This window comes from Sciurus vulgaris (genome assembly GCF_902686455.1).
Source record: "Sciurus vulgaris genome assembly, chromosome: 6".
In the NCBI taxonomy this organism is placed as follows: Eukaryota; Metazoa; Chordata; class Mammalia; order Rodentia; family Sciuridae; genus Sciurus; species Sciurus vulgaris.
Window position 1 is genome coordinate 53,203,941 of NC_136466.1, and position 17,006 is coordinate 53,220,946.

Here is a 17,006-nt window from a genome sequence, read left to right on the forward strand (position 1 = left end):
CCCATGGAGGAATGTTTACACAATTCAGAAGTTTAGAATGGAAAGGTACAGTGGCTTTTTTTCTTTTCAACCATGAAGATATTTGTTGTTAACCAAAAAATATGCTCTGGGAATTCAGGAGAGCCTGAGCTTTGAATTTTAGGAGCTGCCTGTAACCAGAAGGCAGCACAGAGTTCCAGTACTTCAAAATTTTTCATTTTAAACTTCTATAGAGATAAACAGATACCCTCCAGAGCAGAAAGGACAACTCTTCCTGCCCCTGTAGAGTGGCAGCCGTCCTGCAATGCCAATTTAGTGTGGGCCACACTGTTGTTCCTTAGCCTGTAGCTTTGTGCCAAGGTTTAATGTGTCCACAACAGTATTAACTCCATATTGTTCATGATGGCAAGAAAAGTGACAATGTCACTGATAGTGTTAGTGAAAATACAAGAGGGAAAGGGAAGTGAAGATAGTAAAATTGAAAGTGGCAGGAGAATGAGAAACATAGCCTATGCATATGGAATGAATCACTCAGTGATGGGAACGTTTTAGAGGGACAGAGAGTCACAGCCTTTCTCTTAAGTGAACATGCATATGCGCAGAACTGGGGGAAATGGGTGACAAATGGAAAAACTTTTGAGTGTGAGCACTGACTTCTGGTGCCTGATGCCAAGGGAGAAGGTGGGGAGCTTGAGAAAAAGGCTCGTTGTCAGTATGGTGGTGCTGCTGTTGGATGGCGCATTGGAACACTGCCCCAGGGAGGCTAGGGCTTCTTGTGCACAGACCCAGTTGCTAAAGCTCATTGTTTGCTGCATGTTGGGGTAACCTGGAGAGTGACACAAACTTCTGATGCCTGGGTCCTACCCTCAGAGAATGTGAGGGTTCTGGGATATGGGTTGAACATCAGATTTTGTTTTGTTTTTGGCTGTGATGGGGATTGAACCAGGGCCTTGCATATGCTTGCCAAGTACTCTACCACTGACTTGCATCCCCAGTCCTGCATCAGACTTTTTATAAACAGTCCCTGGGTGATTCTAATAAGAAAGGTGAGAACTACTGCACTAAGATGCCCCAAGATGCTGTGGAAATCATTAAGGTGGGTTACTTGCCCAGATACATCTTACTAAGATAGGTCAGTGATTTGGGGAAAACATTAAAAAATACAGATTGTTTTTAGGGGTTGTCCTCAGAGATTCTCATGTAATTGGGGCCCCAGGCTGTTTAAAAGCAGGTGATTTTAATTTGTTACTAAACATGCACACTATGGGGTGGGTGACTAGGAGACTGTTTTGAAAAAGATGTCTATATAATGTATATGAGGATGAAGGAGAAACATCAGTTTTATTTTAAAGCTCTAAAGGATTGGTAACTTTCTGATTCAGCAAAAGTGCATCTGAGACCTGCTTATAAGCAAATGAAAAGGGTTTTTATTCTGACCACAGCCTGTTTGTAAAACTTCTGTGGAATGTCATTATTAAAGTAGAGCCAGATGAACTTGGTTCCACATTCTAGATTAGTGACAAGTGAGGGAACTTATGCAAGTCATTTAACTTCCCTGAGCCTCATTTCCCACAAATGTCACCTCATCTTTCTCATAAGGTCAACTTGCTATGTGGGGCAGCAATTTCTATTTCTGATACTTCTAATTGAATTTTTGCAGGTGGGATTATCATATATTTTACCTTCCTTTCATTTTGTGTGATAATTTTTTCCACACCTTTGAGTAATTCCATAGTTAATTCACTGCTTAAATAAATTTTGTGGAAGCAATGTCACAAGATCTTTCCAGTGCTTCCAGGTTACTGAATGCCATCTAAAGAGTCCCAGTCACTTCATATGTAAGAAGAAATAAAGAACAGGGGATTCTGTAGTTAAACACCCAATTGCAAACAAAAGCTATTTATTGATCATTGACAATTTCAGTGAAATTCCAAATTTTTTTTTTTTTTTTTTTTTGCTTTAGGATCCTAACAGTATTCTTAGGTGAAGTCTTGCATTCATTGGCTTCCTACCTTTTCCAGTTTTGGAAGAGGCCAGACAACCAATCCTAAATGTGACAGTTTCTTAGTATATCCTGTAACCTGGTGGTGGAGGAATGGGTCACTACCCATTGCTATGATCTATTTCTGTGTGTTTTGCTCTGAACAGAAGTAGAACTTTTGACCCCCGACTCATCAGTATTTAGGCTCAGCCAGGCTCAGATGAGACCAGTTTTAGTGAATGTCATTTTAACCTAGAGTTTTTTTTTTGTTTTTTTTTTTTTTTTTTCAGTTAGGGTTTGCTTCTTTAGTGAGTTCTGGCTGTAGAAAATATCCATGAATCTTGTCATTCCCTAGCTCTGAGAATTTAAATTCTTAGGGGCGGGAACACTGGCAGTCTGTTTAATTGGAAGTTTAGCTTAAAGGTTTGTAGGATTTGTTGTGAGCGTGTTTACATGCTGGATACTTGGTAGGGCCTGAAGAGGGGGCTGGTAGAAAGTGCTAGGCAGAAGTACCAGGCAGGAGCTGTAAGAGCTGGCGGAGGCTGAGGGTTGGGTGAGGCCACAGAGATGGAAAGCACCTATAAATATCACTGAGAGTTGTCAGAATCAAAAACCTCTTGAGAAGATAGAGGAAAGGCACCTTGTAGAGTTGAAGGCATGTACTAACCAAGACTTGTTGGTATTAGCCTGGATCTAAGAAGCAAGGGAAGAATTAATGGAAGGTTCTGTTTGTGGCAATGAGGACATAGGAGGTACTTATTTTACCTTTTCTGGTGCCATTCCTTCACCAGGCCTGAGGCATCCATTCATCCCAAATCTTGGGATTTGTACTTGGTAGAAGGAAGATACAAGTAGGTGCCTTTAACCTGAGGGGTAGATTTCTGTGTTTCTGTGCTGTGAGTACTTTCTGCTGGACAGTTATTCTCAACTGACCCAAAGTGTCAGCAGCCTGGGTCACAAGGATTCCATCTGAACTGTAGTCCCAGGAACCCTGGCTTGACTGCTTTCCCAGAGTGGTTCCCCCAAGAGGATCATGCTAGTACCTGTAGGGATGTTCCTGGTCATGCAGGGGAGTCAGAGGTCAGACTTGAAACATTTACTAATTCATCTAGGGGTTAATTGAGGCAACAAAAGAGACTTCTTCTAGTGTTGTCACCATACCCTGGAGAGGAACTTAAAATAGAAACTCAGCACTCAGGATGGTCAATGGTGCAGTGAGTTGTGGTAATTTGAGGAAGTGTTTAATATCTCATGATTTGTAGAGTTAGAAAATAGCAAACATTTTCTTATGAAAATGGATACAAAACCAGAAGTGCCAAGACTGACCTATTAAATAGTGATGGGGAAAATGATTGGAAGTGTGTGTGTGTGTGTGTGTGTGTGTACTGGGGATTGAACCCAAGGGAACTCTACCACTGAGCCACAGCCCAGCCCTTTTTATTTTATATATTGAGACAGGGTCTCCCTAAGTTGCTGAGACTAGCTCCAACTTTTGATCCTCCTGCCTCAGTTTCCCGAGCAGCTTAGATTACAGGTGTGTATCACTGCACCTGGCTCAGACTATTCTTAAGGAATATGGGTAAGCACTCTGTTCTGGAATTGGTAATAGTACTTCATTTTGAAAGTATATTTATTTTACAATTTTTAAAATTTAGAGGGCTTTTTAAAATCAGAATTTGCTTTATGTTAGAGGTATATTTATTTTCATTGGCCATTATAACATCAGTTTGTAAAACTGAAGAATATTAATCTTTGCAAGTACCTTAATATTTTGAACTGATTAGTTGCTTAATTAATATATATGTAGCATTGTAAGACAATTAATTTTAATGAATAGTTACATAAAAGATAGGGATCATTAAAGATTAGTGCCATTTAACCTGTTGTGTTCCTAGTTCCATTATACATGGAAGAAATGCCTTTATCTGTTAAAAAGCTGCATAATTAATCAATGTAATACAGTAAATCAAGTATTTGAGTGCCTGCTTAGTGAAAACTACAGACAATTTACAACCATAAGGCATGATTCTAGCCTTCAAGGAGTTTGTAGTTTAGCTCTGCACAAAATGACACAGTACCTAGGAAGCACTAATGAATGCTTTATGGTAATAAATTAATGGAGATTTTGAGAATGGAATCAGTGAGGAGTAGAATACCTGGAAGATTTCTAAGAGATGGTGCTTAAGCTGCATTTGAAGGCTAGGTAGGATTTAGTTATATGGATGGACAGGATAGGGCTTCATGTAGGGATGAAGTAAAGGTATAAAGATATAAATAAATCAGTCATGATGGTGCTCACTTGAAATCCCATCTACTCAGGAGGCTGAGACAGAAGTACCTCAAGTTCAGTTTGATCCTGGGCAACTTAGTGAGACCCTGTCCCAAAATTAAACATATAAAGGGCAGTGGATATCGCTCAGTGGTAGCACACTTGCCTAATGTGTGATATTCTGGGTTCATTCTCAGTACTGCAATTAAAAAAAAAAATCTAAATGAACATTATATCATAAAGGATGGGAAGAGAGCAGTGTTGTATGCATTGGAATGGTATATACAGGGGGAAATGTTTTGGATACATGGGGCAGAGTCCATGAAGAGGACTGCCTGTATTCTGTGTGCTGCTGGAGGGTGGGCAATGACCAGTATTGGAGTTATCACAGTCCATTCTACTTTTGGTGCTGGTTGTCGGGAGGAGGGCACATTTGAGTAAAGACAACATATGAGTTGCTTTGGGAGAAGTGGAGGGGAGGAGGGAACACCCCATCCCTGGCACTATTTGAATAATATTAGTAGGACTACCAGGAGTGTTTCTGGGATCTGCACATCAGGTAAGGGTAGGACCAAAACCCTGAAATCCAAATACTTTGTGCAGAAATGATTAAGTCTGCATAAAATGTTTCTGAACAACATAGTGACAAGGAGACAAGGAGATCATGCTGATTAAACTCACCTTGTTTCCAAAGAGAGTTGATTGGAGTCAGCTATATAACGTTGCAGGGCAGTATGACAGTCACCACAGGACAGTAGCATGGGATGGACCTGAGAGTTCTAAAGAGAATATTAATGGCCTTTAGAAACTGGAATTGGTAGCTAAAAGAAAAAGATAAACTTTAAAAAAAAAATTGCTGTCTTTTATCTCATCTCTACTTAACCTCTATACTCGGCACTTCTGCCCTGCATTTCTAAACTGCCCACTTCACCAATCCTCAGTTGCTGGGACCTGCACACTCATGCTCTGGTCTCATGATCTGCCTACAGGAAGTCTATCCCTTTGTCTTTCTGAAATTGGTTAACTTGCATTTTCCATGTCTTAATCTGTTCCAGTTTCACTTCCTCCTTGTAGCCAATGGTGAGATTTTTGCTTTTGCCCCAGATTTTGCTCCTGACTCCATTGTGTCTTTCAGCCTATAAGCCAATGAATGATGATCCCTACTGAACCCCTCTCTTGGTGGCCCTGCTTCAGTGGACAGGAGCTCTCAGGCCATGCTCGGAAGAGTGGCTGCTTCATGTACCTGGATGTCCAGTCTGTTGAGATGATGCTTGAGACTCACCCTGATTTTGGCTTTTTCTGGCCAGGAAAGGCAGGTTGGAGGGACCCTACAGAACAGAATGATGGCAGGCTCAGTGGTCCATGAACAGTGTGCATCTGCCTTCAATGAAAGAATTCCTGGATCAGGAGAGAACATTCTTCCTGGTTGGTGCTGCTTCTTTTTGTTCTAGAACTATCATTTCTTTCTTCCTTTCCAAGTGTCTGGCTGGTGTTCATTTGGGGCCCACTGTGTGGTTCTGGAGCTCAGTGGCCTCTCTAGACAGGCAGAGAGGTCAGGAGAACTAGGTGGAGAATGAGATGATGCGGGGCGGGGGGATGGAAGGATTCCAGAGGATTAAGGAAGTTGAAGAGAGAGCAAGGACTCTGCCAGATGCTCTACGAGATGGGGAGAAATCAGCAAGAAAAGGTAGAGTGGATCAGAAAATCATTTTTCTAAATGAACCCGAAGACATTGAGTACTTCAAAGTAAAGGAGAGGAGGCAGTGATGTGAGACCCTGAGGAATTTGAAGAGGGGGGCAGTGTAAGTGGGAGTGAAGGTCTTGGTGGTGGGGGTAGGTGCACAAACTCTGTTGTTCCATTTGTTGGAGATGCTTTTCCTGTCAGGGTTTCAGATTTATTCTGATGATTCAGACATACAAAATTTGCAATTAAAGGATGCATTGTCTAATAGAAATATAATGTGAACCAAAAATATGAGCCATATTGGGATTTTCTCATAGTTATGTTAAAAAAGTAAAAAGAAACAGGTGAAGTGAATTGTAATAGTATATTTTATTTCACTCAATAAATCCAAAATATTATTTAAAAATTTAATCAATATAAACATTATTAATGAGATTGCTTATATTATTTTTATAGTAATTCTTGGACATTTGGTATTTTTCCAAATAACCCAATTAATAAATGGGCAAATGGACTAATAGACACTTCTCAAAAGAAATACAAATGGCCAACAAATATATGGAAAAATGTTTAACATCATTAGCAATTAGGGAAATACAAATTAAAACTATACTGAGATTTTATCTCACTCTAGTTGGAATGGCATCCCTCAAGAATATGAACAATAATAAATGCTGGAGGGAGGTAGAGAAAAAAGAATACTTTTACATTGTTGGTGTGATTGTAAATTAGTACAACCACTCTGAAATCATTGTGGAAGTTCCTGAGATGGATCCACGTATACCCGGCTATACCATTCCTCAGTATTTATCCTGAAGGATTAGTCATCATATTATAGCAATGCATGAATATGCAAGTTTATAGAAGTATAATTCACAATAGCCAAACTATGGAACCAGCCTAGGTGTCCATAAGTGGGTGAATGGATAAAGAAAATGTGGTATAGATACACAATGGAATTTTATTCAGCCATAAAGAAGAATGAAATTATGTCATTTGTAGGAAAATGGATGAAACTTGAGAACATTATATTAAGTAAAATAAAGCAGACTCAGAAAATCAAAGGTCAAAAGTCATATGTTTTCTCTCTTATGTGGAAATTAGAGAGGAAAAGGGAAAAGAATTGGATTAGACAAAGGGGAATGAAGGGAAGGAGAGGGGATAGAAATAGAAAGAGAGTAGAATGAATCAGACATAACTTTCCTATCCTTGTATATGAATACATGACAGGGTAACTCCATATCAAGTACAGCCACAAGAATGGGATCCTTATTAGAATATGTTATACTCCACGTATGTATAATATGTCAAAATACACTCTACTGTCATGTATATCTAAAAAGAACAAATGAAAAATTTTAAAATAAGGAAGATGATGGGGGCATCTCATGAAAATTGCACAGATATCCGTAGGGTAGAGGAAAGAGACCTGGAGAAGGGAGGAGGCAAGCAAAAGGGAAAATACCAAGGAATGATATTCACCAAATTACATTGTTGTATTGTGTGTTTGTACAGAAGTGTAGCAACAAATCTCACCATTATGCACAATTAAAAATGCAGTGGAAGTGTTGCCCCCTTGGTAGAGTGCCCTTGGGTTAAATCCCTAAAAAAGAGTATCTGAAAGAAGAGACTATTAGAATGGAGCTGGGAGACAGGGGCCAAGGGAAGTAAAAACCCTGTGAGAGCTATTGCCCATATGCCCTTTATCTGTTGGTCAATGCCCCATTTTTCAAATCAGCTTTTACAAAAACCAGATGGTTGGCTCACATCACTGAGAGAGGATGCATGCACCTGCCTGCCTGCTTACATCCAGCTCAGCTCTTCTAATGGAGCCCAGAGTTGATTTTTGCGTATAAGAGTGGAAAATGGACCTGATAAAAATGTTTAGTCTGCAAGACCTCGTTTTATTTATCATATCAGAAAAGAACAATGTTTTGTTGTGTTATGGTCAAAATAGAAGCCGACCTTGCTTGTTCACAAAAGCTCAAATCCTCGAGATAAGGGGGGCAAAATAATAGAGTACAATGGAAAGAGTAGGGTGTAATTATTTGTAGCTTGTCAAGTGAAGCCCTTTCAAGCCCCAAGTGATTCAAATCTGGGAACTCTGCACAATTCTGTAAACTAACCACAACCAGCATCAGAGAAATCTCCTCTGGCCTACAGACAGCGCTGAAATTGCATCAGTTTGTCATGCACTGAGCATGCCAACCTCACACAATATCATTTGGTTGCAAATAGGCCTGGCCCCAAAGCCCTGAAACACATTCTGTGGTATCTGACTCTTGGCCTGTGATTTGTCATGTCCCTGCTGCTATCAGTGTACAGTAATTTTAATAGATTCTGATGGTTTCCTTGTAGAAACACAGGATGCATCTGGTTTGGACATAGCACATGGGAAAGACTCTTCTGGCCAAAGACAACAGGAGAGTGCAGAAAAATTGAAGGTTCATTTTTGTTTTATTAAAAATTAGTTGTAGGATATAGAGTTGTGTTTTTTGATTAAAACTTCACTACACAATTTAATATCTATAAAACGTAGTGTTTTTTTTGTTTTTTTTTTCTTCAGTTGCCTCTAGAAATGTATTACTGGCAACAAGACTTGGCTTTTAGAAGTTGCAGCTGTAAGAAGAGTCAGTCTAATGTAATGTAAACCATTAATGTGGCCCATTGGTCAGCAGCGTATTTAGGAGTATTAGAAATGTAGGCTCTCAGGTCCCACCCTGAAAAATCAGTCTGCTTTCTCACCAGATCCCTAGGAGATTAATATTCATATTCAACGCAGTCTTGAGCCCAGGCGTTGAGGTCAGAGCAATCTATGTTGAAATTCCAACTTTCTAACTTGGTCTGCTTGATTTTGGATAGTTTGATCAATTGTGCTAAAGCTTTAGATTTCCCATGTACAGAGTGGGGGTTATAATAACTGCATCACATGGTTATTTGAGGATTAAATCATGTATGCCTTTATCTGTACATACAGTGCCCAATGGAGAAAAAGCATACAGTAAATAAAAGACGATATGCAGTGGTAACTCCATGGACTTTGCCTGAAGAGCATTAAAATTTATCTAATTGTGAATTAATTCACCTGCAAATAATTTCTGTGATACAAAGGTTGTGAATCTTATAGATGAACTTTAGTCAACTGTGACTGAATTTAGGATCAGTATAACTCCATTCCCCCCACATAATCAGGTATCTTGTTAACTTCACCATCATTTAGAGTGAATGGTTGAGTTATGGACAATGCTGTGTGTGAAGTGCACCCACTCACTCTTGGAGATTGGGCGTGGCACCATCTCAGCATCAGCTGTGTTCTGTATTCACAGCTCTGTGGGCCTCCGGGCCTTGGCCAAGCTTGGGTAGAGCTCCTGCCCTAGTCTCTAGGCTCTGCATTGTGTACCCAGTATGGATACTTGGGGCCATGTCCCTGAAACCTCCTGATGGTCCCAAGCAGAAATGTGTGGGAAAAAATGAAGGGCCAAGGGGTGCACTTGGGAGGTGTAACTTCTGATGTCCTGTAGCACAGTAGAGTAACTGTGGTTGATACAGCAATTAGTTTAATGTTTTGAAATGGCTAGTAGAGAGGATTTTGAATGTTCCCAAGACAAAGAAAAGATAAATGTCTGAGGTGATAGTTACGTCATTGACCCTGACCTGACGTTATACATCATATACATGTACTGAAATGTATCACTGTATCTCATATGTACAATTACTGTGTGTCAGTTAAAATAAAAAATATAATTTTAAAGAAATTAAGGGCCACTGAGAGTAGAATGGTCGTTTCCAGTCTGCAGAGAGTAGTGGACAGTGAGGATGGGGAGAAATTGATCAATGGGTATGAAGTTTCAATTAGATAGGAATAAGAAGTTCTGTGTGCTATTACACAGCAAGGGGCAATAGACAATGATAACGTTCTGTACATTTTACAAAGCTAGAAGAAAGTGTTTTGAAAGTTTTTGCCTTAAAGAAATGGTACATGTTTGAGAAGATAGACGTTTACCCTGATTTAAGCACTATAATACATATACATGTGTATCAACACATCACACAGCCCCTCTATAAATATGTAACATCGTGTTTTTATGCATCAGTTAAAAATAAATTTAGTTTAAAAATAAGAACCAGATATAAAAACAACTAATTTTCTTCCTTTGAAAACACTATTTTCCATTTTTTCCTCTTTTTTTTTTTTTTAACCTCATAGTCTCTCAATCTATCAATTAATGTCGAGTTTTCAGCTCACTGGGTTTTAAAATTATGAACGATGACATAAAAATTAGTCAGGTCAACTAAACATATAATTTATTTCCATATCTGGACGAGTTAAGGGAATGGGGGTGGAGAGGCATGCAGGGAGAAATGGGGATGGGTGAGGAATTGAGGGATGCCAGGCAGAGAGGAAGAGAAGATAAGGTGTAGGAATGAATGAGGCGGATTAAGAGAAAGAGGAACAAAGAAATCGAAAGTGGAAAGAGCAAGGGAGTGTGGAGACCAGCAGGAGGAATCACCTTGGCCAGAAAGGTTTGTTTGTTCAGTGTCAGTTAATCAGGGAATGCGCTGGCTGTTTTTGTGGGTTTTTAGTCTTGAAAATGCAAGCAGAATTTTGTGAGTAGTGTGTGCAGTGTATATACTTTTCCACACAGGTTTTTGGTTCTGTGATCCCAGCAAAGATTGAGAATCACTAGTCCAAATGAAATTTCTGTCAGAGCTGAAACTGTTCTCTGAGTTGTATTTTTGTTTGTTTATGGACTTCCTTATTTGTTAATCACTGTTATTAATATAATGGCTTCATTCTATATTTGTTCATATACAATTATATTTAGTTAAATCTCTTGGTGTGCTTTAAATGAACTAATGATATATCTTTCTTCATATCACCATTACATTTTTTTCCTTCTGAATTTTAGACTTACTTAAGTAGTTGCTTTAGTAATGGTTAGTTTCTTCCATAACTCGCTGAACTTCTATCAATGCTTGCACATTACTTTAAGGTGTTAATGCAACCAGTAAGCATTCAAAACTCTCAGAATTTATTACTCAGAAGTGTCACCTCATTGATTCTTATGTTAGAATTTCAGGTGGATTGATAAATATTTTCTGTAATACTCTCATTGGTTCCATGGGGAAGCAGAGTTAGTGTCAGAGTTAATGAACACTGATTTATTCAACTGAATATATAAATGTCCACTTTAACTTATGAATTTAGGACTTGGAAGTGTCAGATGTGAAATGTGTTTTCTAACTTTTCCTTGGGTTCCTGTAAGAGAGAGTTGGTCTGGTTGAATGCTGGTTCTTTCCTCCTCTCTCTGCTCAGTTGTGTGCTGACATTTATTTCTCTATCTGACAAACATATGTCAGGTGATCAGTTTCTCTCAATAAATTCTATCCTCAGTAATTATAGCCTCAACTGCAGTTGACACACCTTAAGCTTTATAATAAGCAATACAGACCAGGTGAGGATTATAAGGGAGTTTTTGACAGAGGAGCGGGGATGGGGATGGAATAGTGGGTATCAGGAGTAGGGGTGCCATGTGGTTACCTGGTGCAGGGCATCCCCTTTTCAAGGGGCTCTCTGTTCTAGTGGAAAGTAGCGGGTTCCTCTGAATGGAGAACTGAAGATTTGCATACAGCTTCTCAGAAAAAAAGATAGCACCTGCAGAAAGCAGAATGTATTTGCACAAGAACTTGTTCTTCTGATGTGGATGGTGCATATGTTCTTAGAGACCCACTGGCCATTTCAGAGGCATGTCTTTGTGGAAAAGGACATATTTGAAATTAGGGAGTGGTATATACAGTTTAGAAATAAACACACCAAACAGTTTCATAAAAAAGCACAGGTGTAGGCCTGGCCTTGGGTAAGGGCAGATGGAAAAAGAAGTGGGGCTGAGCTCAAGGCGGGGTGTGGGTCTCTTGAGAAGCCAGTCCTCTGAGTGGGAGGCCCTCATTTTTCTTGGGTGTTGCTTCCTTCCCTCCCACCTCTCCTCTCAAGCTCATGTGTTCTAGCTGTGTGTGTTCCATCTAGACTGACACCTGTCTCCCACAGCTTGGACCTGGGTGGGCAGGGCTGCAAGGGGCCAAGTCTGGCCCCTCCTGGGGTGGATGTCCCCATAGCACCTTCCTCCTTTGGCCTCGGCCTCTTTGAGAATTGTGATTTGAGAACTGTGACTTCTTCCTCTACTCCCTTTTAATATCTTACCTGTGACCGTTGTTGGTATACTGAGAGTGCCCATTCTTGTTTAAAATATGGCCATGAATATCATTCTACAACATATCTCTGAAGTTATTATAGGAATTTGGGGCAGGAGGGGAACCTGCAGCCTATTAAACAGCCCACCTGCTTAATCCCGTGTCAAACAGCACATCCTTTCCTTTGAGTTGACTTTCATGGAAGGTCAGGCAGTAAAAGAATCAGCCAATTTTGGATAAGGAGAGAGATTTGGGGTATCTTGGATTTGGGGAAAATAAGAGTAAAGGAGCTGAAACAGAACTGAGTGTAGTGTGTGGAGAGGACAGGTGGTCCTGTGGAATGTTGGGAATATGGTGGCAGGTGGGGGAGATACTGGAGCTGTATGGAAGTAGCTTAGACTTTACTTAAGGTAAAAGACTAAAGCTATTTTAATTGATTCTCAAGAGCGGGCACACATTCCTTTGTAGAAATTACTTTGCAAATATCTATGCAGTATTTCATTTTGTAGAAGAAAATATGAATTTTTATAAAGCTGTCCCTTATTTTGATAACTTAATACATGTCTATCATCTTAATTTGTTTTTTGTTTATCAAGCTTAATTCCTACCTTTTTCTATCCTCAATCAGTACAGCCTCAATTGCAGTCGACACACCTTAAACTTTAATAATGAAAACTTCTATTTCATAGATAGTTTTCTTTCTCTCTCCTTACTATGTTTTTTTGCCAGCTATTTTGGAGACGATAAACTTTATAATATGTAGTATTAAAATGTTAACATTTATCCTTTGCTGTATGTGTTTCTGATAAGATTTAAAATCATTCATTATTTTTATCCTTCTCCTGAGCAAGGAAGAACCCTTAACAGCTTTCTCTCCCATCCCATTTTCCTTTTTATGGCGAGAGTAGAATTTTGTTCTCTTTCTCTCTTTTATTTTTTGGCACTGGTATGGAACCCAGGAGTGCTTTACCATTGAGCCATATTCCCTGTTCTTTTTTTTTTTTTTTCATTTTTATTTTGAGGCAGGATCTTGCTAAGTTACCAAGGCTGGCCTTGAACTTGTGATCCTCTTGCCTCAGCCTTCTGAGTCTGAGATTACAGGCATGGACCACTGTACCTGGCTTTGTTCATTTTAATTTTTTTAACCACAAAGTTATTTCAACAGTGTACCACTATCTGTACTCATTGTTTTTTGTTTCTTCCTTTATTTCCCTCTGGGCTCACATTTTATTCACCAAAATATAGTTCATTTAATTTTAAGTGAGGATCTCTGGGTGCAAAGCATTAATACAATAATGAGTCAGTCAGTTTTAATTTTGTCAGTTCTCTTGGTTGATCCAGAATGAGCCAACCAGACTTTTGCTCAGTACCTTGTTCCTTGGCTGTACGAACTACCTCTCTCCTGTTTCAAACGTGCAGCTTTTATACCTCTGTGTGGCCATAGAATGCCCAACTTAAGGCAGCAGGTTTTCTGGGTCCCCCAACTCTGGTTCCCTCAAAATGGACTTTTTTTTTAAATATATTTTTTAGTTATAGATGGACACAATACCTTTATTTTATTTTTATGTGGTGCTGAGGCTCGAACCCAGAGCTTCACATGTGCTAGGCAGGCATTCTACCACTGAACCACAACCCCAGCCCTCAAAATGGACTTTTGATCCCAATTGCACCTTCTGCCTACTTCTGGTCTTGGAGTTCAGTGGGTTATAGATTCAATGGGATAAAAGGGAATATATCGTTGTTATTATTCTGAAATAATTTCAAATGTATAGAAAATTGACAATTAGTACAAAGAAGTCTCATTTCAGTATACCCAGACTTATCAGTTTTTTACATCTTGCTACCTTTTTTTATTGTTGTTATCATTACAGTCCTGGGAATTAAACCCAGGATCTTATGCATGTTAGCAAGTACTCCACCACTGAGCCATGTCCCCAGCTCCGGTCTCTCCACCCCTACATTAAATTTTGAGACAGGGTCTCACTCAGGTTGGCCTCAAACTTGTAATCCTCTGGCATTGGTCTCCTAAATTGCTGGGATTACAGGCATATGCCCCTGGGCCTGGCACATCTTGCCACTTATGCTTTATCATTTTCCCCTTGACACCTCTCTGTTACATACACACACACACACTCACTCACACTCACCTAGACATTTTTTTTCTGACTCATTTAAGAATACATCACATACATTATATCTCTTTGTCCCTCATTATTCCTAATGTCAAGGTTATTCTCTTAACCCCAATAAAATTGCCAAATCAAAAAATTTAACATTAGCATAATATTTTGTAGTCTACATTCCATATTTGTCACTTGTCCCCAAAATGTCCTTTATTGCATTTTCCCCTGGTACAGGATCCACATAATGCATTCTCCTTTGTTGTCATGCCTTTTTAGTCCCCTTTAACCTGGAACTGTCTGTCAGCCTTTCTCTTCCATGACGTTGTCATTTTTATAAAAGACAGGTCAGTTATTTTGTAAACTGTCCTTCGGTTTGGCCTCTTCTGATGGCTTCTGATAGGTAGATTTAGGTGACAGGACCGGAAACTTCCTGAGTGATACTGTGTTTTTCTTAGGTTATCACATCCAGAGGCACATGGCATCTGTTTGCCTCTGACTGGTGATGCTCATTTTGACCACTTGGTTGGGTTTCATTGATTTTTCTCCACTGTATATTCACTTTTTTTCTTTCTGTAATTAATAAGTAACATGGGGAAGACATTTTGAGATTGTACTGATATTCTATTCCTCATCAAATTTTTTTTTCATGATTCAGCAGACATTGATGATTCTTACCTAAAAATAAGTTTTTTCTCAAATGTTGGCCAAAATGACTTTCCAACTCCATCATTTGTTTTGAAGGGATTTTTAATGCAGCAACTTGGAGCCATCCTGACAATAAAGTTCCCTAATACTATCTTTTTTGAAACTGATTATTTTTAAGGAAGCAAGCTCTAGTTAGACAGTGGGGACAGTGGGTTTAAATGTTATCTTTTTTGTATCTTTTTAGAAACATCATCAATAAAACCTTAATCCTTCCAGGAGCTTTCTGCAAGGATTATAAAGTAAAATTTAAATAATGTATAAATGTATAAAGTAAAAACTAAAGGCTTCTTTTATTTCCCCTGTCTTACCTCTCAGAGGTAGTAGTTTGGTATTATAGTCTTCCAGTCAAAAGGGAATCATAATGTAATGACCATTCTGCAAACTGCTTTTGAAAATTGAGATTGTATGTATGAAATATTTCTGACTTTATGAAATGTTACCTCACATTTTTAGCCTAAGAATATTTTCCTGTTTGAAATTACTTAAATGTTGATTCTAAAATGTTTATTTTATTTATTCCATTATGAATATATACTATTTTAAAAAATTCCCATTGGGGGTACTTAGAACTTTCTTTGGCTAAATGTTAAATAAGAAATGCAAGATGCCTAATGGATTGTTCAGTCTGAGACTATTTATGGGGAAAAATATCAAACCAATTTTGTTTCCATCAACACACACACAGCATACTGATAATCATGTTTACCTAGGCAAGATGCTGTTTTATGAGAGGTAAAGTGGTGGAATTTTTAATTTTTTAATTTTTTGTTCTGCTGGGAATTAAATCCCGGGTCTTGTGTGTGCTAGTAAAGCACTCTACCACTGAGTTACCCCCTCAGCCCAAAGTGGGGGAATTTTAACTTTATTTTACTTACAGTGATGATGTATTCATTTTAAAAATAAAATATGATTGAATTTTTGAAAGTATAGGTTTTGCATTATTAGCTCACACAGTTTTCAGTTGTTTCTTTTCCACACTTATTGCTAGTCTAGCAATAATGCATACTCCCAAAGAAGGCCTCTAATTTTTCTGAAGAAGTGTCGCTGCATCTTTCAGTTTTATTAAAAATTGAATTGACTCTGGTCTTATTTATTTATAGACTAATCTTTTTCAAACCTTTTTTAAGTATTACTTTTTGAATAGATATTTGGGGCTGGCCATGAAAATTAATGTTTCTTTGAAGAAGAAGAAATGTGTTAGATATTGACTTATGAACAAACATAGGAATAAAATACGTGTGTAAGTTGTACACTGCCCAGTGACCAAAGGTGCTGCTGTTAGCAAAATTAAGGGTAAGAACATGGGAGTGTTGCAGAATCAAAGGCATAAATAAATCTGACGTAGCGGGGACCTTCAGACTATGAGTTCAAAGTTCTTGAAGAAGACCTGTTTGGTTTTCCCATCAGCAGTGAATTTTGAAAAAAAATAAATAAATAAACCTAAAGGAACATTGAAAGCAGAGTACAAGGAGTACATCTTCATTCAGATTCACTAGTTAACCTTCTACTTGTTGCTTTATATTCTTAGTCTCACTCTGTACACACACATACATTTTATCCTCCCCCAATTTTGTTTATTTATAATTTTTGGATGAAACCTTTAAAAGTAAGGCATGCTCTTATTTTCACCCCTAAATTACAACATTTCATCCCTTTGATCCAGTGGTTAATTAAAGTAATGATCTTTGCCTGAACAGGTTATTATATTGATAATTGCCACAGGGTAATTTTTCTAATTGTCATTTCTTCTACATTTATAAACCGGTATCTAGAGATATATATCTCTAGAGACTCAAGATTTTTTAAAAATTAAAAGTATATTTCATTGTTCTTTTTAATGCCCAAATTGTTCCATATTTATTTCATGGGTTCTCCTTCAAGTTGACTCTTATGTCCTTTTGACATGACCACATTTTTTTTTTTTTATTGCCATTTCTTGCTTTTTGTCCATAATGTTAGGTAGCTTCACCTTGTTATTTCCCAGTGCTGGATTTTTCCAAGGATCCCTGCTTCCTTTTAGTGGGGCATGATCTATAGAGACTAAAATCTGGATGATAGGTGTGCTATGGTTTGTCA

The 17,006-nt window shown here is 38.5% G+C and overlaps 1 protein-coding gene across 7 annotated transcripts in view; it reads left to right on the forward strand.

Annotated features, from left to right (window-relative positions):
* Window positions 1-17,006, forward strand: part of SNX24 (sorting nexin 24) — a 163,256-nt gene that overhangs the window by 16,261 nt on the left and 129,989 nt on the right. For 2 of the 7 annotated variants that reach the window (XM_079145684.1, XM_079145683.1), the window contains exons 1-2: window positions 3,567-5,654; window positions 8,272-8,357. The exons of 3 other annotated variants lie outside the window; for them this stretch is intronic. In XM_079145684.1, the coding sequence (XP_079001810.1) occupies window positions 5,570-5,654; window positions 8,272-8,357 (171 nt within the window). In that variant the 5' untranslated portion in view covers window positions 3,567-5,569. Of the gene's footprint in view, window positions 1-3,566; window positions 5,655-8,271; window positions 8,358-17,006 lie in introns of those variants that run through there. 2 more of the 7 variants (XM_079145685.1, XM_079145690.1) reach the window with 2 other exon arrangements.